The sequence below is a fragment of the Delphinus delphis genome, chromosome 6, assembly GCF_949987515.2.
Source record: "Delphinus delphis chromosome 6, mDelDel1.2, whole genome shotgun sequence".
NCBI lineage: Eukaryota > Metazoa > Chordata > Mammalia > Artiodactyla > Delphinidae > Delphinus > Delphinus delphis.
Window position 1 is genome coordinate 101,967,053 of NC_082688.1, and position 23,486 is coordinate 101,990,538.

The 23,486-nt window shown below is 44.4% G+C and overlaps 1 protein-coding gene across 1 annotated transcript in view; it reads left to right on the forward strand.

Annotated features, from left to right (window-relative positions):
• The first annotated feature begins 297 nt into the window (after nt 1-297).
• LOC132427725 (dedicator of cytokinesis protein 5-like) overlaps nt 298-23,486 on the forward strand; it is a 92,125-nt gene continuing 68,936 nt past the window's right edge. The window contains exon 1 of the mRNA XM_060015375.1: nt 298-569. Within this exon, the coding sequence (XP_059871358.1) occupies nt 527-569 (43 nt within the window). The 5' untranslated portion in view covers nt 298-526. The remainder of the gene's footprint in view (nt 570-23,486) is intronic.

Consider the following 23,486-nt stretch of genomic DNA (forward strand, 5'->3'; position numbering starts at 1 on the left):
CGCAGCCCTCCGGACACCCGCGGCGGGGAACCCGCCCCCCGGGATCCAAGGGGTTTAGTCTGGGTGGGGAAGGCGGGGAAAAAAGCAAAACACCAGAAGGAAAAAAACCGTACCCCAGTCTGTGCTGGGGAACTGCTCCCGGGAAGTGCGCAAGGCGGAGCCAGCCCCGGCCGGGGAGAGCGCGGAGTACGGGGCGGGCCGGCGGGAGAGGCCGGGCGCCCGCGGGTCGGGGCGCGGAGGCGGCCTCGGCGGGCGGAGGGCGCGGCCTGCGGGAGGGGCCGGGGCGGTGCCGGGAGGGGCGCGCACGGCGCCGCGGCCGCCGGGCCCAGCAGGTGACCGCGGCCCGGGGTTGGAGCCGGAGCGTATCGCGGGCAGCGCCGCGAGGAGACGGCGCGCGGGGCCGGGCGAAGTTTGGCGGAACATGGCGGAAGAGTCCGGGGCGCGCAGGAGCGCGGCGCGGTGGCAGCCGGAGCCCTGGGAGCTGTAGCCGCCGCCGCCGCCGCTGCCGCGGGGCGAGGTCGCCGCCATGGCCCGCTGGATCCCGACCAAGAGGCAGAAGTACGGAGTTGGTGAGTGCTCGCCCCACCCCGCCCCCGACCCGGCCGCCGCCAAGTTCGCGGGAGCGGCCCTGCCCCGCGCAAAGTTGGGCGGCGGACGCCGGGCCACTCGGTGCTTGCCTGCCTGGGACCCGGCTCCGTCTCCCGCTGCCCGCGGGGGCGCTGAGAGGGATCGGCTCCAGCTGCAGCCGTCCCACAGAGCGGGCGGTGGGAGTCGGAGCCCTCTCCGGGAGCCCCGTGGGGGAAGTCATCCTGGGTTTGGGGAATCCGGGTGGCTAAAAGTGCAGTTGGGCTCCGGGACTGGCAATCCTGCCCCCGAACCCAAAGCTGCAGCGCTTTGCAGCGTAGAAACGTGCAAAGTGAGGGCGTTCGCCTGTGGTTCATTTGGGGCACCCAGGTCTGGTGCTCGCCCCCCTCCTCCCTGTCCGTGTGGCTTCATTCAGTACTTTGTAACCAGCCGAGGCCGGCAGAACGCGAAGTCGGCTGGCTGCCCCAGTGCTTTCTGCCCTCCCTCTTCGTAGGTTCTCTCTGAAACCTAAAGAGAAGAGTTGGGGGTAGGAAGCCGCCCTCCCCTCGTTCCTTCCAGGCACTGGGATCCTGATAGCAGTTGTAAACTGATCGGGAAACTCAAGTTGTGGTGTGGAGGTGATGGAAGCGACAGGAAGTGTGTGGCATGGGGACGGGGGTGGCTGGCCCCCGGGGCTGGTTGTGCGGACAGTCATCCCCTACCGGAGCGTGTATGGGGAGGATTTCAGACTGCCTTCAGAATTCCGATCCCGTCGTGGGATTAGATCGAGGACGTTTTATTAAGAAAACTATGACAGGTCCCATGCTAGGCACTTGGCATTCATAACAGCGGTGCTGGAGGGCCCCCAGGATGTGTGGGGAATTGCTTTTGTATTAGTTTCGATCCGAAACAAGTGGATGAGCGGGTTTTGACCCAGGTGAAAAACCTTGGTCCTACTTTTATCAAGGGGTGAGGTTGCTGAGGTCTTGTGGGAAGACTGCCACTTAGCGGGGCAATTACAGTGGCTATTAGGCTTGGGTGCGATTCCCTAGTATAAACACAGTTGTGTGCGTTGAGAATTTTATCACTTCCTGTCAGGGTCATTCATTGGGCCTATTTGGAAGTTAGTCTTCGACTTCACTCCCATCCCGCCCCCATTTTTTCCCCTCACCTCAGTGGTTACTAGGGAGCGGTCCCTGAACCTGTTCTATACTTTCTGACGACTACGTCTGTTTCAGAGATACTGTATCTTAACATCTCTATGTGCATTTCAACTCTGTAGTCAGTTACAAAAAACAAACCAACCTTCTCACATTGATTACTTTTAGATTGTGATCCTTTATGTATATATGTGTATGTGTGTGTGTATATAATAACATGCATGTAATGCCTTGTTTTCCCTCTGTTGCAAACACTTTCTTTCCTTTAAATTTCTTTTAGAATCCTTGCACTCTCCTATGGTTGTAACTCAGAAATGGGTGCATGTTGTTACTTCTGCTCCAGACCATCCCCCTCTTGAATCGGTCATAAAATTTCAGACAGGTGTTCCTCATCAGGTACCAGTAAGTAGCCAGTAGTTGTGGAAATGAGTCGGAGTCAGTTTCTTTATTTGTGAGGGTTATTGGGTACTAACTCCTAAATTAAAGTAGATTTAGCAATACCTAATCAATAATTACTACTCACAAAAAAGTTATCAGTTCTAATTTTGTTTAACAGGAGAAACGCTTTCCAAAACTATTATGACTTTGGTGTAGTTAATGCAAACATATCCGAAAAATGTGGGTTTTATTGCCGTAGTCATAGGAACAAGGAGGGTATTTTCTCTTTTTAATTTTTCTTTCTTATTTTTTTTCCTGTTCTAGAGTCTGTTATTTATCATCAGACAAGAAAAGTGAACTGAATTTCCAAAGCATATGTGGTAGCAAAATTGCCCCAAGATATAATTTGGGAAATTTATTTCACTAGACACAATAGGTTCTGATTAATCTGGATTTGACACAAGGGCCCACTGTTAGGACAGATGAGCTGATGAGATCAATGTCCATTGTTTATTCCTAAAACACATGGTTGTTCATATTACCTCCATGCTTGGAAGCCTTCCTTGACCTACCGGGGTAATGTCTAAACTGAGCCCAGTTTTCAAGGTTCTGAGAATCCAGTTCAGCAATATCTTCACAAACCATCTCTCTCACAGCTTCTTCCGTCAACCCTCCGGCGCAGACACTGCCCTTCTCCCTCTTGTGCAATATCCCATGGAGAGTCCCTCCTTTGGGACTTTGCTCCCCTGTGCTTGTCCCCTGTTCAGAGTGCCCTCCCACCTCTGCATCCCACAATCCGGCCTTTCACCCAGGCCTCAAAGCCCTACCCACTGCCTCCTTCAGATTTGGTGTTCCCCGGACCTCCTAACCTTCACGCCTCTCCCTCACCATTCCTACATTTTATTACTTATCCTTTGGTTCAGTGAATCAGAAGGTTATGGTTTTGTATTCCTGTGACTCGAGAGGGACACCGCTATGGAACATGCGTTCAGTAACTGGCTGTCCTTGGCGTTGGGGTGGCGTTCTAAATTGCCAACCTAATTTCTATGATGATTTAGTGCAGTTTTTTTCCCCATTAGGTTTCAGCATCTCATTCACTCCAATATGACTTTTATTTTGTTCTGTTAGATCCATCCCTCCATCCGTTAGATGGATGAAGCGAGAGCCTTCAGTCTGTCTTTATCTTTGCAAGTAAAAAAAAGGAGGTGTGCTGCTGAGAAAACAGGCATGGAGTAGACAGACTTGCTTAAATATGATTGGGGAAACTGGCTTGTTGGACTTATGGTGGGGGGATTATTGTCCTTTCTGAGGGTCTGCTGGACAGATTTCGTTTCTGCTGGAAGGAAACCATGTGATGGCCGTTTTGAAGCATGTTAATGACTTACAGCTTCTCTGCGTGAGAGTAGTGTTTGATCTCAGTTTGAACTGTGCACGGTGAAGCTAGCTGTCTCTACTTATCTTGGTGCCACTATTGGCTATCCCTGACAGCTAGATTTTTCTACAGGGACTGAAATGCAACATGTCTGGGCTTTCTTATTTCTTCAACTGTTGACTCAACCTCTAGCATCAGGTGGGCTTAAATGACCTATTGTCGGTTATCGGGTAAGAGGACCACAGACTTGGTTCTTTAAACTTCTGGGCCATTAGTGCCCTGATGTGAAGTGCTGAGGGCTGCCCCACAGCCATGGAAAACTCTTTTCTTTCTCCCTTCATTTTTTTTTTCTTGTTTTCTTTTCCTTTATTATTTCTCTCATTTTGCGTGTTTTAAGATATGAAGGTGGAAAACTTTTATTTAGATGTTAAGCAAACAGTGATACATTTATCGAAATATTTCTTAAGTCTGTTCCCAAACAAGCTGTTTCTATTAAGAACAGACCCAGATTATGTTGATGATGGAACCTTTGCAAAATCATTCATTATTGTTGGGTGGGATTTGTCCTATACGTTTTTATATTGTGATAAAAGGTAGTTTGGGGGAATATTTGCTTCACTGTTAGCTTTTCGACTATTTCGCTGTGCTAGGCCCAGTTAGTCTAAGAGCATTTAACTTTGTAGATTCTCAAATGTTAGTGTAAAAACCCAAACCGGATTCTTGTGCTTTGTTAATGGACTGAGGTGTGCTGTGGGTCCCCATTCGGTTCTTCCTCACCACCGGCACCGTGTTCCATAGACTCTAGCTGGAGGGGTGGAATTTGGTCTCAGAATGATTAGTTCAGTTCCCTTTTAAAGAGAGGAACTTGATGCCTAAAGAGGTAAAGTGAATTGCTTAACATAAGTTGTTCTTACTTTTTTGGTTACATGAATGCCTTTGGCCAATCAGGTTAAACCCTTAAGGTGGCCCACTTTCTCAGAACAATGTTCTTAATTGCATAAAGTCAAATATGAAGGACTGAAAATTGAAGCCACCTGTAATTGAACTACAGCTGTCAAGATAGTTTTCAAAAATTTGTGATATTGTAATATATGTGCTTCTTTATTAATGCATAATAACTACCCTACTTTTGAATTAGTGATGAGCATATACAATTTTTCAAGATATCTGTAGTAACCATAATATAGGAAAATGCCTGTGATTTCTTTAATAAATTTTTTATTGGAGTAGAGTTGATTTACAATATTGAGTTAGTTTCAGGTGCACAGTAAAGTGAATCATCTATACCTATACATATATCCATTCTTTTTCAGATTCTTGTCCCATATAGGTTATTACAGAATACCGAATAGAGTTCCCTGTGCTATACAGTAGGTCCTTGTTAGTTATCTATTTTATATATAGTAGTGTGTATTTGTTAATCCCAATCTCCTAATATATCACTTCCCCCTCAACGTTTCCCTTTTGATAACCATAAGTTTGATTTTAAGATCTGTGAGTCTGTTTTTGTCTTGTAAAAAAGTTCATTTGTATCATTTTTTATTAGATTCCACATATAAGTGATATCATATGATATTTGTCTTTGTCTGACTTACTTCACTTAGTATGATAATCTCTGTGTCCATCCATGTTGCTGCAAATGGCATTACTTCATTCTTTTTTATGGCGGAGTAATATCCCATTGTGTGTATATTCTACATCTTCTTTATCCATTCCTCTGTCGATGGACATTTAGGTTGCTTCCATGTCTCGGCTGTTGTAAATAGTGCTGCAATGAACATTCGGGTGCACGTATCTTTTCAAATTACTGTTTTCTCCAGATATATGCCCAAGAGTGGGATTGCTGAATCATATGGTAGTTCTATATGTAGTTTTTAAAGGAACCTCCATACTCTTCTCCGTAATGTTTGTACCAGTTTACATTCCCACCAACAGTGGAGGAGAGTTTAATTTATTTTTTAATTGAAGTACAGTTGATTTACAGTGGTGTTAGTTTCAGGTGTATAGCAAAGTTATACGTATATATATCTTTTCTTTTTCAGATTCTTTTCCATTACAGCTTATTACAAGATATTGAATATAGTTCTCTGTGCTCTACAGTAGGCCCTTGTCGGTTATCTATTTTATATATAAGACACCTGTGATTTCAATTGAGGCCAGCATCAGCAGTAACACCTGTGGTTTATTGCCTTTGGTCATCATTGAAGTAAATGCTGAGTGTCAGAAAACAGAGATGTAGCTTTTTTTCCCTTTTCAAGTCCATGGATCCTCTGAATTTGAACACAGATTAAGAATCCTTGGCTATGAAGATCACACAGCTAGTTAGTTACAGAACCAGTTAGTAACATGACCAAGCTAGATATTATACAATTGTAATGAATTGAAGAAGTCCTTGCCCTAATACATTCATGTTTTAACAACATTGAGGCTGAGAATAAAAGGAATAGAGAATTAATATTTATTAGGCATTTACCTCATGAAAGGCACTGTTCTGAGCCCTTTATTTCAGTCTGTCCCAGGTACATGTGGGGCTCTTGGAGACACTTTCGGGTGGCCCATGAGGTTAAAACTTTTTTGGTAACAATACTAAGATGTTATTGGCCTGTCTTTACTCTGTTCTGGTATGAGTATACAGTATAGTTTCCCAGAGGCTACATTGAGTGTGATACTGGGACAGATAGAATGCAGAAGCAGGTATGAGAATCCAAAGGGCTTTTGTGAAGCCAGACATCAAAGAGATTTACAAATATGCAAAGCAATGCTGCTCTTCTAAGTGTTTTTGTTTGGAAAAGTAGTTTGATCTAAAATATATATATTGCTAGCATGTATTGGGGTTTATTATGGTTACTTTAATTAACGAATAAGTATTTTTAAAATTTCTCGATTGAATTTCTATTATGATAAATAGTGACAGATATAACCCACATAAAAACTCTTTGGAATTCTCAATAACTTTTCAGAGTGTTAAAGGGGTTCTGAGACTCAAAACTTTCAACACTGCTGCTTTACACATTATTTCATTAAATCATTGTGATAATGCTGTAATTCTCATATATTGTCTCCTTTCCAGATAAGAAAACTAAGGTTCATACAGGATAAATTTTTCATCCATATGCATATAATCTCACTCCTAAGCCCCAAATCAACTCCATATGTGTTTCCCAAACTTCTTGTTCATCTGTCACTTTGATCTCTGCCATGTCCAGTGTTGACGTGAAACAAATAGACTGCCAGTTAGTTCTCCAGCAAAAAATGGATTTATTCAGAATCAGCAAAGAATTGCAATTCAGGGTTTGCAACCCTCAGTGCGTCTGCAAGCCACATGCACATCCCTGCAACCAGGAGAGGGGAACTCTTTTATAGAGGGGAAAAGGAAGTTGGGAGGGCTGTAGTAAACAAAGAGTCCATTGGAGGAATTGAGTGTTTGAGGTACAGTGGCTTTTCATTGGCTGAGTTGTGACAGGCTCCCACTGGCTGAGCTCTTGCCGGGCAAGAAGGGGAAGTCTTTCTTCCTGTTGGGCTCTGCTATCCTGTAGGGTGCCACGGCTTCCACTTCTGGCCTCCTGACTATTTTAATTGATGTTTCTGTTTCTGTATTAATTTTTACACCAGGTACTCTTGTGTAGCTGCTTCATGCCTATTGCCTTACCCATTTGCCTTCTCTTTTTTTGTTGTTGTTAGTTCGTAAGTATTAGAGCTTAATTTCTTTATCTTTTTTAAGATAAAAATAAATATAAGTAAAAGTTCTGATACTTTATTCTTGAGTCCCAAAGGACTATCTTATATACTCACTTTTGGAGGCTTACTTTTGAAGGAACCATCTCTTTCTTCCCCATTGAATTTATTATTTTTTTAATTTTTATTTTATATTGGAGTATAGTTGATTTACCATGTTGTGTTAGTTTCAGGTGTACAGCAAAGTGATTCAGTTATACATATACATATATCCTTTCTTTTTAGGTTATTTCAGGTTATTTTCCTGAAAATTGTTACAGGTTGTTACAGAATGTTGAGTACAGTTCTCTGTGGTATGCAGTAGGTCCTTGTTGATTATCTATTTTATATAAAGCAGTGTGTTTATGTTAATCCCAAAGTCCTAATTTATCCATCCCCCTCTACCTTTCCTCTTTGGTTACCATAAGTTTGTTTTCTAAGTCTGTTTTGAAAATAAGTTCATTTGTATCATTTTTTTAGGTTACACATATAAGTGGAATTTGTTATTTTCTACTTAATATTTTATGTTGCCTGTTTTTTTTTTTTTTTTGTGGTCCGCGGGCCTCTCACTGCTGTGGCCTCTTCCGTTGCGGAGCACAGGCTCCGGACGCGCAGGCTCAGCGGCCAGGGCTCACGGGCCCAGCCGCTCCGCGGCGTGTGGGATCTTCCCGGACGGGGGCACGAACCCGTGTTTCCTGCATCGGCAGGCGGACTCTCAACCACTACGCCACCAGGGAAGCCCTGCCTGTTTTTTTATTTTTACTTAAAACAGTGATTGAAAAAGAAAACCTTACATTCCTGCCATTAAAGGGGAACCAGCATCACTTGCTCCAGAAAGTGGCAACCTTAAAAATAAAGGCAACAAAAATAAAATAGCAGTATATTGGATTCTGGCTCCATGCTGTTGGCCATCAAACCGTTTTCTCCATTAAAGAGGGAGGAGGCTGGTGCCCAACTTTCTCTTCGATATACTGTGGATTCTCGTTATTTGTGGTAGTTAATGTTCTGTAAAGTCCCCAAGAACACTGACTTAGCTAATATGTTACCATTGCTCCTAGGGGTAATACAAGGTCAGGTTCCTGTGAGCCTCTGGTCACGTTTTCATCAGCTGATCAACATATAACCATATGTCATGTGTGTTTCTGTTTAAGGTTTAAAGACCTTAAACAGAAGGTTTACATCGCTGATGCACTAACATTGAACTCACGGGCCCACGCCCTATATGTAAACTCAAGCCTGAAGGAAGCTTATCTAACACCTGCATTTTCTCTGTAAGGTAAATCACAGCCTTTTTGGGCTTGGGAACACGACACAGCACTTCAGCACTATGCTTGGGGGCCATTTAAATAGCAAAATCATTAACAGAAAGCACAAAATAAGAAAAACATGGCACTAAAGTTAAGACCATGCGAAGGACTCTGGTTTACAGTGTGAGAACTGAAACAAAAAGGCAGTGTCCCCTTGTCCAACCTCAGATGGGAACTTGCATGTCACATTTTGCCCCTCTGCACATGACTGGGAATGACCTTGAAAGTACCAGGATGTTGATTTGGGGGTTAAGTAAATTTTAGCGAGTGGGAGAATTCACAAATAGCATAGAATCTGCGAATAATGAGGATCAACCTGTAGTTAGGTAAAAAAGAATTAAAAATGGAATAACATTCCTGTATTATTCAGGTGTCTGTTGGAATAACCCCTCCTTAGAGCTTTCTGAGGACCCCAGCTAAAGACACTACTGTCTTGGGCTTCCCTGGTGGCGCAGTGGTTGAGAGTCCGCCTGCCGATGCAGGGGACACGGGTTCGTGCCCCGGTCCGGGAAGATCCCACATGCCGTGGAGCGGCTGGGCCCGTGAGCCATGGCCGCTGAGCCTGTGCGTCCGGAGCCTGTGCTCCGCAACGGGAAAGGCCACAACAGTGAGAGGCCTGCGTACCGCAAAAAAAAAAAAAAAAGACACTTACTGTCTTTATGTCTCTCCTTTTCCCTAATTGTCCTATTTGTTTATTTGTTTGTGTTTACTGTCTGTCTCCCATACTGGAATATAGAGTTATGAGGACAGGAACTTTATCCTTTTCATTAGTGCTCCCCCCGCTCCCAGGATGGCACCTGGCACGTGGTCAGCACTCAGTAAATAAATGATGAAGGAATAAATGAATGCCGTTATCTACCTAAATTTGTCTTGTGTGCCGGAAGAGGAAATTTTCCCCCACGTTATGGAAAATTTTGCCCTACGTGCACTTCCAATGAGATACAGTCAAAAGCAGTAAGAAGGATTTCCCTGGTGGTGCAGTGGTGAAGAATCCGCCTGCCAATGCAGGGGACACGGGTTCGATCCCTGGTCCGGGAGACTCCCACATGCTGTGGAGCAACTAAGCCTGTGCGCCACAACTACTGAGCCTGCGCTCTAGAGCCTGCGAGCCACAGCTACTGAATCCTGTGCGCTTAGAGCCTGTGCTCCGCCAACAAGAAAAGCCACTGCAATGAGAAGCCCGTGCACTGCAACAAAGAGTAGCCCCTGCTCGTCACAACAAAGACCGTGCAAAGCAGCAAAGACCCAACACAGCCCAAAATAAATAAATAAATAAATAAAAATTTAAAAAAATGCAATAAGAAAAGGAACATTTAAAGAATAGATAAAAGAGATTTAATAACTGTTTAAGCAAAGGATTGTGTGAGCATCGTGGGGTGGGAAAGGAATTGAAATCCTGAATAATGCATTCTTGGGAAGGGAACAATGGTAATTTGCTGCTGTTCCTTTTTATTTCTTCATTATTTGTGGAGGCTTCCTGGAGGAAGATGTGTTGTAGGATTGGCTAAATGGAAAGAAAAGGCTTGACCACGGTGGTGAATAGGGTTTAGGCAGTTCTGACTCATTGGATTAGTTCGTTGAGCACGAGTTTGAAAGGAACAGTGCAATCTAATGGAAGAAACAAGGCATTTAAATTCATCCGTTACTTCCCATTACCCAAAAGGAGTTGAGATGCCTTACGATAAGCACATCTATACTGTATGCAGGGTAATTAAACAAAAAATATGAGATCACAAGTAACGTGGAGAAGAAAAGTAATTTAGAGTACTGGTGAGGGGCTTTGAAGCAAAGGTAGTAGTTACTCAAAATTTACAGAAGGCTTTTTGTAGTGGTCCTATCTGCCTACATGTTAGCTGCAACTTAATTTGTGCTTTCTCCTCATCTAAATTTTCAGAAACAAACCAGTGGGGTTTCAGGGTAAGGACTCAAATCTCATTACAATGATTTTTTTCCATAAAGGAAAAATTTTCCAACTTCTAGTTTTTTCTCCAGCAATACCCAATATAATAACACAATGACTTTATACATATAAAATATTTTAGTACTGTCAAAAGAATAAGAAGAGGAATATGGGTCAAAATCTCTTATAACTCATTTCAGTTCTTCAAAATGAGTTGTAATAGAATTATAATAGAATTTGACCCCTATCTATGGGCCACAAACTTGAGTATGGTCACATAGTTTGTTTTTCACTAAATATTTAAAAGGAGGGAAAAATAGTTTTCTCCCTCACCAAATAGGTAAAATCACCTATGAAATGTCCGCTGTGTGTGGACATTAAAGGCTATGATAAATCCTTTGGGAGTCCTTTAACCTTGGTTTATAAGTATTAACTTCCAGCATACCTCAGGAATAATAGGGTTTTAGTTTTAAGCTTAAAAAAGTGCTTTTGAGATCAGGCTAAGAAATGCTTTTGAGGCAGAGATTTGGGTGAGCAAAAGCAGAGGATGCTTGCGTTAATTTAATTTTTCCAAGTGATGTCCAGGTCACGTCTTCTCAGAGCCTGGGCTGGCCATCAGCTCACTCAGACGATCGTCCGAATTGCTGGCAGCCAGTACCTAAGCAAGAGGCAAAAGTAATCTTTGGGGCTTCCCTGGTGGCGCAGTGTTTGGGGGTCCGCCTGCCGATGCAGGGGACACGGGTTCGTGCCCCGGTCCGGGAAGATCCCACATGCCGCGGAGCGGCTGGGCCCGTGAGCCACGGCCGCTGAGCCTGCGCGTCCGGAGCCTGTGCTCCGCCACGGGAGAGGCCACAACAGTGAGAGACCCGCGTACCGCAACAACAACAAAAAAGTGATCTTTGTCTTTTCACAAACCTCCGTGCCATCGCAAAGCTGCTGTTGTTCAGATGCGTCCACCTTTCTGAGTTGTGCCGTTTTCTCTTACATTTCCATGCTCCCCAAGGGACTGGAAGATGCCCAAGACGCCCTCTAAGAATCTTGGTTGTCTACTTTTTTTTTTTTTTTGCGGTACACGGGCCTCTCACTGTTGTGGCCTCTCCCATTGCGGACCACAGGCTCCGGACGCGCAGGCTCAACGGCCGTGACTCACGGGCCCAGCCACTCCGCGGCATGTGGGATCCTCCCGGACCGGGGCACGAACCCATGGTCCCCTGCATCGGCAGGCGGACTCTAAACCACTGCGCCATCAGGGAAGCCCCTACTTTTCGTCTTTTAAAACAACTTGATACTGTACAGTCAGGGAACCATACTCAATATCTTGTAATAGCCTATAATGGAAGATAATGTAAAAAAAAAAAAGGATATATATACGTATAACTGAATCAGTTTACTGTGCAGCTGAAACTAACACAACATTGTAAATCAACTGTATTTCAATTAAAAAAAAACCAAAAACTCGAGGGAAGGAAATTGCAGCAGAGATTGACTCCCTCTTGCAAATAACTCTTTGCTGACTCACCCAAGGTGAATGCATCCCCCCGACTGTTTTGTTACCTGTGTACCTGGGGCAGGATGCGTTGTCTTTTATTTGTACTTTCTGTGAGCCTGGAACTAGAGGGCTGTCACTCCCCAGCCTTCCTGCCACAGACCAGTTATAAGAATAAGTCATAGAAATCTAACTTGTTTGCCCTTTTGTGTCTAGAATCATAAAAGATTAAGAGCTAGATTCTCTATGTATCACCTCTTGGCTAACACTTTATTTTATTGGAAAAGTATGCCCCAGAGGCATAAAATGACTTCAGCAAAATCCCAGAGCTCGTAGCAAATGTCTTGCTTGTCTTAACTTGTCTTCTAGCTGCTTCCTTTTTCTTCATAACTCTGGAGAAAGTAAGTTTCTTTATCATGTCTACATGAGGTTCTTAAGAATAAGTTCTCTCCACACAGGAGGAAGGCTGTGTCATCCCTGGGTTTTTTCCAGGTGGAGGTTTTGTTATAAACAAGATCCAGCTATTAAATCATCTCCCCCTGTTTTTTCTGAGATATAAGTGACATATAATATTCTGTTTGTTTCAGGTGTACAGTATCATTTTTTGATATTTGTTTATATTGTGAAATGATCACACAGTAACTCTGGTTAGCATCAATCACCCCACAGAGTTACAAATTACTTCCTTTTTTTTCATGAGAACTTAAAAATTCTACTCTCTTAGTAGCTATTATTAACTGTAGTCAGCATGCTGTACATCACATTCCCAGGACTTATTTATCTTATAACTGGAAGTTTGTACCTTTTGACCACATTCACCAATCTCTCCTCCCCCAACCCCGCGTCCACCTGGCAACCACCAGTCTGTTCTCTGTATTTATGTTGTTGTGGTTTTTAGATTCCACATATGAGTAATATTATAGAGTATTTGTCTTTCATTCTCTGACTTATTTCACTAAGCACAGCGACCTCAAGGTCCACTGATGTCATTGCAAATGGCAGGATTTCCTTGTATTTTATGGTTATTCCATATTTTTGTGTTAGTGTTTTTGTTTCCTTCAGGTAGATGCCCAGAAGCGGAATTGCTAGATCATATGATAGTTCTGTTTTCGATTTTTTTGAGAAACCTCCATACTGTTCTCCATAGCGGCTGCACCAATTTACATTCCCACCAGCAGTGCACAGGGGCTCTCTTTTCTCCACTCTCGCCAGTGATCGTTATCTCTTGTCTTTTTGATAGGCCATTCTGACAGATGTGAGGTGAGATCTCATTGTGGTTTTGATTTGCATTTCCCTGATGATTAGTGATGTCGAGCATCTTTTGGCCATCTGTATGTCTTTGAAAAAATGTCTATTCAGATCCTCTGCCCATTTTTCGATTGGATTATTTGTTTTTTTTTGTTTTTGATATTGAATGAGTTCTTTACCTATTTTGGACATTAACCCCTTATCAGATGTATGATTTATGAATATTTTCTTCCTTTCGGTTGGTTGCCTTTTCATTTTGTTGACGGTTTCTTTTGCCAAGCACCTTCCCCTTTTGAAGCGTTCTGGAAAGGGAGTGTGTTCAGAGGTCTGAGGCTGCAAAGTGGAAGTCATGCTGTGCGTTCTGTGGTGGTCACAATGTCTCAGGCCGGCAGCGGGCCCCATGTCTTTGGTCCTCAGCACTGTGGTGTTGACATTGATGTCAGTCACAAAATCAATAAGTAGTGTGACATTCTCATGATGTTACAGGCATGTTTGAGAACAGGTGTTACTGTGGTTTACAAGGTGCTGATGGGCGAAGGGAGAATTGTGTATTGATCATAAAGGATTATAATTATAGTGCTGACCTGGAAGTGAAAGCCCATTGGCGTTCTTTTAGACTTGTGTTTTGAACAAAATGATGATGCTTTATTCTGAACACTTGCCCTGGGAGCAGGTTGGGTAAGGCTCCTTGGCCTGACTGCCCTGAGCTTTGAGCTTCCTTCAGACCAGGTGCAGATAGCAGGTGCCCTTGCTCTTTACTGTGTTAAGCAGAGGAGCCTGTGCCTCAGAGCATGACAGCATGATTCACTTTGGTTAGTTTCCATTTCTTAGGTCCTGAGGCACAGTGTCTGTGAATTACATGGTTATATACATATTTTTCAGTCAATGGATACTAGAAGCATAGTTAAACATTTATTGTTTTTTTCAAATAAATTTGTTTATTTTATTTATTTATTTGGCTGCGTTGGGTCTTTGTTGCTGTGCGTGGGCTTTCTCTAGTTGTGGCGAGCCAGGGCTACTCTTTGTTGCAGTGCGTGGGCTTCTCATTGCGGCTTCTCTTGTTGTGGAGCACGGGCTCTAGGTGCACGGGCTTCAGTAGTTGTGGCACATGGACTAAGTAGTTGTGGCGTGCAGTCTCAGTAGCTGTGGCTCACGGGCTTAGCTGCTCTGCGGCATGTGGGATCTTCCTGGACCAGGGATCAAACCCGTGTCCCCTGCATTGGCAGGCGGATTCTTAACCACTGCGCCACCAGGGAAGCCCACATTTATTATTGGTTTTTAAAAAGGGATCCTAAGGCTCAAAAATGTTGGGAACTTTGGTATAATTGAAGTTCTAATGTGCTGGGTCTTTTAAAAAAAATAATAATAATTTATATATTTATGGCTGCATTGAGTCTTTGTTGCTGTGTGTGGGCTTTCTTTAGTTGCGGTGAGCGGGGGGCCACTCTTCATTGCGGTGCGCGGGCTTCAGTAGTTGTGGCACGCGGGCCCAGTGGGCTCCACAGCGCAGCTGTGGCGCATGGGCTCAGTTGCTCCGTGGCATGTGGGATCTTCCCAGACTAGGGCTCGAACCTGTGTCCCCTCCCCTGGCAGGAGGATTCCCAACTACTATGCCACCAGGGAAGCCCCTGTACTGGGTCTTATAATAATACTGTGTGCGCAGTTCACCGTGATTTGAAAATCCAATTAAAATTGGTACAGCCTCTGTCAAATATTGATTTAAAAATGCACACACCTTTTGACTTAGCGACTCCATTTCTATGAGTTTGTCCTACAGATGTACTAACACATGTGAGCAATGGTATACGGACAGGATTATTCATGACAGCATTCTTTATAATAAAGACATGAAAGCAGCTTAAATGGGAATCAGTTGGGCATGGGTTGTTACTTATGAAACATGCATACAGTGGAACACCGTACAGCCATTAAAAAGCATCAGACTCAGTGACAGAGTGTCTGCTAAAGATGACAATGGCATTCAGTGATTAAAGGCTGATCTCTTCAAAAAGTGGTGCTGAGTTAGTTGGTTATCTATATTGAAAAAATGTACTGGACTCCTACTTAATGCCATATAAAGGATTGATTCCAAATGTCTGAAAGGTAAAACAGTGAAAGCTTTCAGAAAAGAAAAGCATAAGAGAACATCTTGACCTTGGAGTAGGCAGAGATTTCTTAAAGGGACACAAAAAACACTAACTTTAAAAGAAACACAAATTATCCTGAGTCATATTAAAATTAAGAACTTCTGTTCACGGAAAGACACTCTTAAGAAGAGATTAAAAAGACAACCCACAGAGTAGAACGAAGACAGTCCCAATACACATATCTAACCTGTTGTGAATATGTGAAGAAATATTAATCAATAAGAGAAAACAATAACCCAATTGAAAAATGGGAAAAAGACTTGAATAGGCATTTCACAAAAAATGATAATCCAAAGTCCAATAAATATTTGGAAAGGTGTTGATCTCCATGTGTCATCACAGAGATGCAAACGTACTGCTAGACAACTACAACCTCACCAGAAGGGCTAAATTGGGGGGAAAAACCCCCACAAACAACCCCAAAAAACAGAAATTCCAACTGTTGGCAGGATCTATGGCAATAGGGAGCCTCATGCACTGGTGGGAGTGTAAATTGATGCAACCACTTTATTTTGTTTTGTTTTTTTATAAGTTTATTTTATTTTTGGCTGTGTTGGGTCTTCATTGCTGTGCGCAGGCTTTTCTCTGGTTGTGGCGAGCGGGGGCTACTCTTCGTTGTGGTGCGCGGGCTTCTCATTGCGGTGGCTTCTCTTGTTGCGGAGCACGGGATCTAGGCATGCGGGCTTCAGTAGTTGTGGCACGTGGGCTCAGTAGTTGTGGCACGTGGGCTCAGTAGTTGTGGCTCACGGGCTCTAGAGCGCAGGCTCGGTAGTTGTGGTGCACAGACTTAGTTGTTCCGTGGCATGTGGGATCTTCCCAGACCAGGGCTGGAACCCGTGTCCCCTGCATTGGCAGATGCTTAACCACTGTGCCAACCGGGAAGCCCCCTTCCTGTATTCTTGATGACCATCCGTGATTGAATACTTTTTGCTTTCTACAATTCAGTTAATTACTTACGACACATTCTTTCTCTCTGCTTATCATCAAAACCCAATCCAAGATTTTGCTTCAGTTAAGGGCAAAATGGAATTTTCATGTTTATACCAGTCTCATCTCTTTATAATCCTAAAATTTAAAACTCGTGGAATCACATCTCATTTTGATTTGCTGGTTGTTTTTAGGATCTAAATGGCTTTTTTTTTTTTTTTTTTGCGGTACGCGGGCCTCTCACCGCCGTGGCCTCTCCCGTTGCGGAGCACAGGCTCCGGACGTGCAGGCTCAGCGGCCATGGCTCACGGGCCCAGCCGCTCCGTGGCACACGGGATCCCCCCAGACCGGGGCACAAACCCGCGCCCCCCGCATCGGCAGGTGGACTCCCAACCACTGTGCCACCAGGGAAGCCCTAAATGGCTATTTTATGGTGGGTAAGATCTCAGACTTTGACTCCTCTATCTGTTTGAAGACAATAAAATATGATGCCACAGTCCTATTTTGTTAAGGTAATGGACATCCTGGTGCAGACACAAGACTTGGTCTTATGTTACATAAAATAAAGTATTTCACTAATGAAACAGAACATTGTGTGTGTGTGTGTGTGTGTGTGTATAGTTTCTGTAGTCTAACAGCATCACTAATATGACATGCCTTAAAAATGTAAATCGTGTTTTGAGTTACTGAAGAAGATTGAGATGCAGATGTTGATTTGCTCGGGGACACATGGTAAGCTGACATCAGAACCAAGGTTACTGTTTACAGTCCTGCAGACCATAGTTTGTGCCTTGTGGCCAAGCCATGCTTAAAATCAGAATCGTCAAGGGAGAGGCAAAAGCCATTTGCTACAGAGTGAAGTTTTGGAGAGCAGCTTCTAGTGGTTTGGAATTTCGAAGTCCAAGCCTACTAACTTTTATTACTGTTTGCGTTTGTGAGATCATAGAAGGCTCTGAGCCAAGTGAGGAGGTAGGAATAAGATTAGCACACTTCCTGGTGCAGTGGGCAGTACGTAATCATTATCTGAAAGTTCACTAGGCGGGAGCCTGCCCGCCAGGAGGCTGGCCTGGCAATCAGGTGCCCGTGTTTGCAGAGCAGGCTTGATTCCTAAGTAGGGAAGGTTGGTTTGCGCTGAGTCCATCCTCAAAGGTCCAGACTAGATTCTAGTATTTCCAATTTCAAAGCCCCTAAGGCTGGACCTGGCCTGGGCTTGCAAGAATCTCCATGGAACATGTTTGAATTCCTAGGGGTCTCTGGGTGATGGGACTTTTGTCTCTGTTCCTGTACTTTTTTTTTTTTTGATATTTATTTTTACTATTATATTTCTTTGGCCGTGCCACACAGCTTGTGGGATCTTAGTTCCCCGACCAGGGATTGAACCCGTGCCACAGTAGTGAAAGCACTGAGTCTTAATCCTAGACTGCCAGAGAGTTCCCTCCTGTACTTTTAGGTAGCACTCTCTTACTGGCTTAGAATAGTCTGGGATCCTAAGAGGTATAAATAAATAATAAATTCACACATAACTAACTGGACTCATTAACATGGATGTATTGACTCAGGCCAACTGGAATTTGAATCTGCACTCCCTATGACTTTTCTCTGAGCACATGTTATGTTCCAGGGGCCCATGGGGTGGTTATTATATAAGATAAGGAATATATAGAGAATCCATGGAGTGGACAGGGCTTCAGACCAGCTGGTTGCCTTCGCTTTGGCCTGACAGAGCGCCACAATATACGTCATCTCCAGCCTCGTGAATTCAGAGACATTTGGGACCAGTAGCCCTAGGCCAGCCATTTCTGGTCCTACCATACAGATTATAATAGAATCAGAAAATAGGAATCCATTGAGGACAGAATCCTGAATGACTATCTTGTGGGCCTGTAGCCTTCCTTAAAGAAGACTGGTAGCTACTTCAGTTGAAGAGTTGTCTGCATTAGAATACTCTGGAATGAATTTTCTTTTTCTTTTCTTTTTAAAGCATTTATATAATGATTTAGAGACCTAATGTACTTTAGTTTTAAAAATATTTATTTATTTGGCTAGGCTGGGTCTTCGTTGTGGCACGTGGGATCTTCGTTGTGGCATGTGGGAGCTTTTGTAGTTGTGGCATGCGGGATCTTTTGTAGTTGTGGCATGCAGACTCTTAGTTGTGGCATGCAGGATCTTTGTTGCAGCATGTGGGATCTAGTTCCCAGACCAGGGATGGAACCTGGGCCCCCCTGCATTGGGAGTGCAGAGTCTTACCCACTGGACCACCAGGAAAGTCCCTGGAATCATTTTTCAAGAACCTTGCATGCCCTGAGAGAGGCTGGTTCCTGCTTCATCTTTTGCAATGTGAGGATTGTCAGTCAAGCTTGTTTTCAAACTACTTGATAGCTTCAGGGAGGTCTCTTCGTAAGCTCACAAATTCAGAAATGCTTTTGAGCCTGCAGAAGAATTCTTTTCATGTTTGAGCTCTGATCGAAGCCAAGTGCCTTGGAAATTTTGAATCTGTCTCTTATTTCCTTTCCTGAATTAGATATGCGCCTGCTCACTCAGTTCAGATGTGACAGCATGGCTTATTTCAGAAGCAAATGGCCCACTCCTTGAAGCAAACCATAATCCCATCACCTTTCTCTCTGGACATTTTGATTTTGATTTAAAGCTGATTTAATTAATTATTTTATTTATAATTAATTAATTAATTAATGGCTAGACCAGGTCCTGGTCGCAGCATGCGGGATCTTTAGTTGCGGCATGCGTGCAGGATCTAGTTCCCTGACCACGGATCGAACCCAGGCCCCCTGCATTGGGAGCATGGAGTCTTACCCATTGGACCACCAGGAAAGTCCCTAAAGCGGATTTTAGACCAGGAAGACAGCCCCTCATTTGTTGCTCAAAGGACTAAATTTTTAAGGATCAAATCAGAGTGTGTTAGGGAGGACATCTGGACAGGTGAACTTTTGCTTTCATTTGTTTTCTTTGTTCCCTTCTTTACTTCTAGATGGATTTCTTTTAGATCCCAGGGGGCAAAATTCCACGTTGAGGAGGCTTTAGCTACCAGTTATAAAGTCTTAGGAAAGTACAGCATCTCTGTGGTCCTATCTTCCTAAAACCACGCCTATCAAGAAAAGACAGGGCCTCCCTGGTGGTGCAGTAGTTGAGGGTCCCCTGCCGATGCAGGGGACACGGGTTCGTGCCCCTGTCCAGGAAGATCCCACATGCCGCGGAGCGGCTGGGCCCGTGAGCCATGGCCACCGAGCCTGCGTGTCCGGAGCCTGTGCTCCGCAACGGGAGAGGCCACAGCAGTGAGAGGCCTGCGTACCGCAAAAAAAAAAAAAAAAAAAAAGAAAAGAAAAGACAGATGGAGGAAATATAGATGATATCTAAAACGAAACATGTGTTCTGCCGTAATATGTCTTTATCTTCTTGCTTTTATCAGCAGCCTTGAGTGGCAGGGTTTTATACTTGGGGAAGATTAGAGAGCTTGTTTTCTTGCTGAAATGGTCACCCTACCATGTTCTTTTGTCTGCCTTAGTTCTGAGAATTTTTTTTCGAAACTAGTTTTCACACCGTGTGTTTGGATTAAGCTTCAGGAATTATCCATTTCACAAAAGCCACTTGTTTTTTATATTCTAGGGCATTAGGGTTTGGAGGGATGATGGGTGGAATGAAGTGAACCGAGAGGTACTGAAACCAGGATTAGGAAGCTGGGTTTGTGTTTCAGTGTCTGTTACAGACACAGTCAAGTGACTTGCCTCTCTTTAGCTTAGTTTTTCCATCTGTAAACTAGAGGTAATATTTTCTTTTCTTTTTTTTTTTAAATTTAATTTGTTTATTTCTTGGCCGTGCCGTGCGGCTTGTGGGATCTTAGTTCCCTGACCAGGGATCGAACCCGTGCCCCCTGCAGTGGAAGCATGGAGTCGTAACCACTAGACTGCCAGGCAATTCCTGAGGTAATATTTTCTAACCTTCCAAATTCTCAGAGTGTGAAGAATTTTCAAGTTTTGAATACTTCTGCAAATTAAGCCTTGCTGGTAAGGCCACATTCATGGACCCCAGAATGCCAGGATCCAAAGTTGACACGCCATTGAACTTTCTTCCTGAAGACTTAGGAGGTTTTGTCCAGAAAAAACTTTTGGGGCGAAGAAGCCCATTTCTTCCTGGCCTTTTTCTTCACATGCCAGTTGTAATCTGATAGTTTTCCTTCTGACTTCTTGTCAGCTTTTATATACTCTTCAGGCTGTTACGTGATCCGTGACATGAAGAACTAATGTTCTCCACTTGACAGTGAACTTGTGATCTTTTTCATCTGGTTCCTGGTTCTGAGATTTTCCCCCTAATGCTCCCAGTCATTTTTCCCAGAGGCTTAAAGGGAGATGGGGGTTGAATGTGGTTTGAAGTGTGACTCTGATGTTGTCAGATCAAAGTTTAATCCCCGTGTTTAATCCCTCACTTTGCCCTTGTCTTACAGGAGTTTGGATCTAGCGAACATAATTCCCATACACGCCAGATCCACGCCTGTAGCCACCTGGCAGACTTGAATCCTCTTGCTGCTGATTCGGTTGTCAGGGCTCAGATCTGTTGGGGGAACTCGTGGGTTAGCAGGCCTGGAATTGTAAGTGGCAGACTTGTGGAAATAAGTGTTCTGTATTCGTTCACCGTGGGCTGACCAGGTAGCTAAGTGAGGAGCAGGTATATGGTTGGCTCTTGGAAGGATCCAGAGAAATGGACATAGATCCCATTCTTGGGAAGTTTAAAATGAATGAAAGGACTCAAAGTATGAAGCCAGAAATAGCTATAGTAAAAGGCTGAACGTGAAAAGGGGTGCAGAGGAGTACACTTTGGGTTCCAGGAGTTCAGAGAAGCAGAGGTTGTTCTAATAGAGGGAAATGGGTAGGCTTCAGGGAAGAAGTTGAACTTGACAGAGGTGGGCATTGCCATTTGGGAAGGCTGACAGGTGACGTAGCACGAGCGCTGGCTGCAAGGAGGATGAGGAAGCCGTCCATTCTGGCTGCAGCGAAGGCTGGCTGAAGAGAAGAGGGAAATGACGTGGATTATGCCGGATTGTTGGGAAGCCTTGTTTACCTTGATTTTGTTTTTCTCCCTCTTTAACCATTAATGCTGCAGAGGTGCGCTGGCAAATGAGCTCTCTAGGAAAACCAACAAAATCCGCCATTTTTGTGGCATTTGCCAATGTCTGCGGTGTAAATACTTCCACTGTGGCCAATTTCCAATTACAGGTGAATTAGCAAAGAGCTCTCAGAATTCTTGAAAATTTAACATTTGGCTTTCACGTGCCAGTCCAAGCACACTGTTGACCAGCCTGGTTTAGTGCCTGTGTGACAGTCATTCCGGTACCAGTCCGGGCACAGCCCCTGCAGAAGACCTGGGGAAGGCCGAGGTAGTCAAGTTTTACTCAGTATCCGACTCCTGCGGCCATGCTGATTGGTGCCTGGGTGCGCCCACTGCCCCAGGGAGGCCGTCCCATAGTCTGGACAATGACGTAGATCTTGGCCCAAAGAAATAAGTAGAAACAATCAGATTCCCTGTCTTGGGAATTCAAATGAAGGAATCCCAGGAAATGTTTTGCCCCAGAGGCGAAAGCTAAAAGGATGTCATTTGAGAGAGTTGGATCCGTGGCAGACTGAAGTCACATGGCAGCCAAAGTTATGAATGACAAAACCATATGGAGGGCTCCCCTGGTGGCGCAGTGGATGGGAGTCCGCCTGCCGATGCAGGGGATACGGATTCGTGCCCCGGTCCGGGAGGATCCCGCATGCCGCGGCGCCCGGAGCCTGCGCTCTGCAACGGGAGAGGCCACAACAGTGAGAGGCCCGCTTATCGCAAAAAAAAAAAAAAACCAAAAAAAACCCCCCACCAAACAACCATATGGAAACTGAGGAAGCTGACTGATAGAAGGAAACAGGTGTGGAAAGAAACCCTCCAGCAATCTGGAGGGTGGAGGCAGGGGGTGGGGGGGATCCAGGCCCTGGAGCTGTCCTTGCTCTCAGCAGCTTTCCAACTCCGGGTCTAAAACAGACCTTTTCCGGGGGTACCTTGAGAGGGTCTCTGTTCCTTGCAGTGCAGTGACCTAACTGGAAAAGTTTCTATGGTACCTCAAAGTACCTTGCGGGGCTTTCGTGAATACAGCAAATCTCTCCAGAGTAGCGGACAGATCATGTGCTTCTGATTGAGCTTACAGTACGCCCTTGCCCTTTATTTCATTGCACGCCCTCCCTCTCTGCACTCCTCCCGAATGGCTTGTGGATATGATTTTGTTTTCATTCCAGCAGGGCTGCTTTAGAAGCCACGATGTTGAAAGAATAGCCAGTGGGACGTGTGATGGGGGTGATATTTCATTGGCACTCACCATGATAGAAAATCATGAGAAAATTGGAGCCATTAGCAGTAGGGAAGGAAAAGGAGTTCTTTCTTTGCTGAGAGCGTCTGGTGAGTGAGGGTATGTGACGGATGCCCTGTACTGCCTTGCATGAAATGCCATTTGAAAGAGGCTTAGGGCAGTTTTGAGCCATCTGATGTCCTCACTTACACGCAAATTTGTGAATAATGAAATTGTTAGGAAGGGGAAGGCATGCTTCAGTGTTTTTGCCCAGAGGCTTAGTCATGAGAGGAGCTACTCTGAGAGTCCAGTGGTTCAGAATGGCAATCTGGTGTGGTGAGGGACAGGTCCTCTCTTTCTATGGGAACATCTCATGGGGGGCTGGGGGCAGAGGGAGGGGGACTGCTTGGGAATCAACAAATGTGGATTCTTCTTAGAACTCTGTCACTAACCAGCTGTTTGACCTTCTGTAAGTTGTTTCTTGGAGGGTGCCTCAGTTTCCTCTTACCTAATGAAAGATTTTGCCTAGAGAATTTTAACTTTTCGTTTGGGAAATCAGGCTCCTTTGAAACTCCATTGAGAGCTGTGGATCCTTTCCACAGAAAATTGTGCTTATGCACGCGGACAAAATTTCACAGTTTTAGGAAGTTTATACATCTTCAAGGACTCCTGAACCCCAGATTAAGAAGAGCTCTCGCATTGGATGATGTCCGAGCTTTTCTCCTATCTGTAAAAATGCCTTTTTCTAAGACTTTGGATCATGGAAGGGACCCGGAAAGTCAGCTACAGCCCTCCTTTCTGTCACGAGACTCCCCTGAAACACTTCAGACAGAATAAGACTTAAACAGCAGGGGAAGCTTGTCTGTTTTCCTCGAAGAATCCATAATCTTGACATGTGTGTTCTAAGGGAAAGAAACACACAGTACATTTAAAGTATATGTAATATAATGTCAGTTAG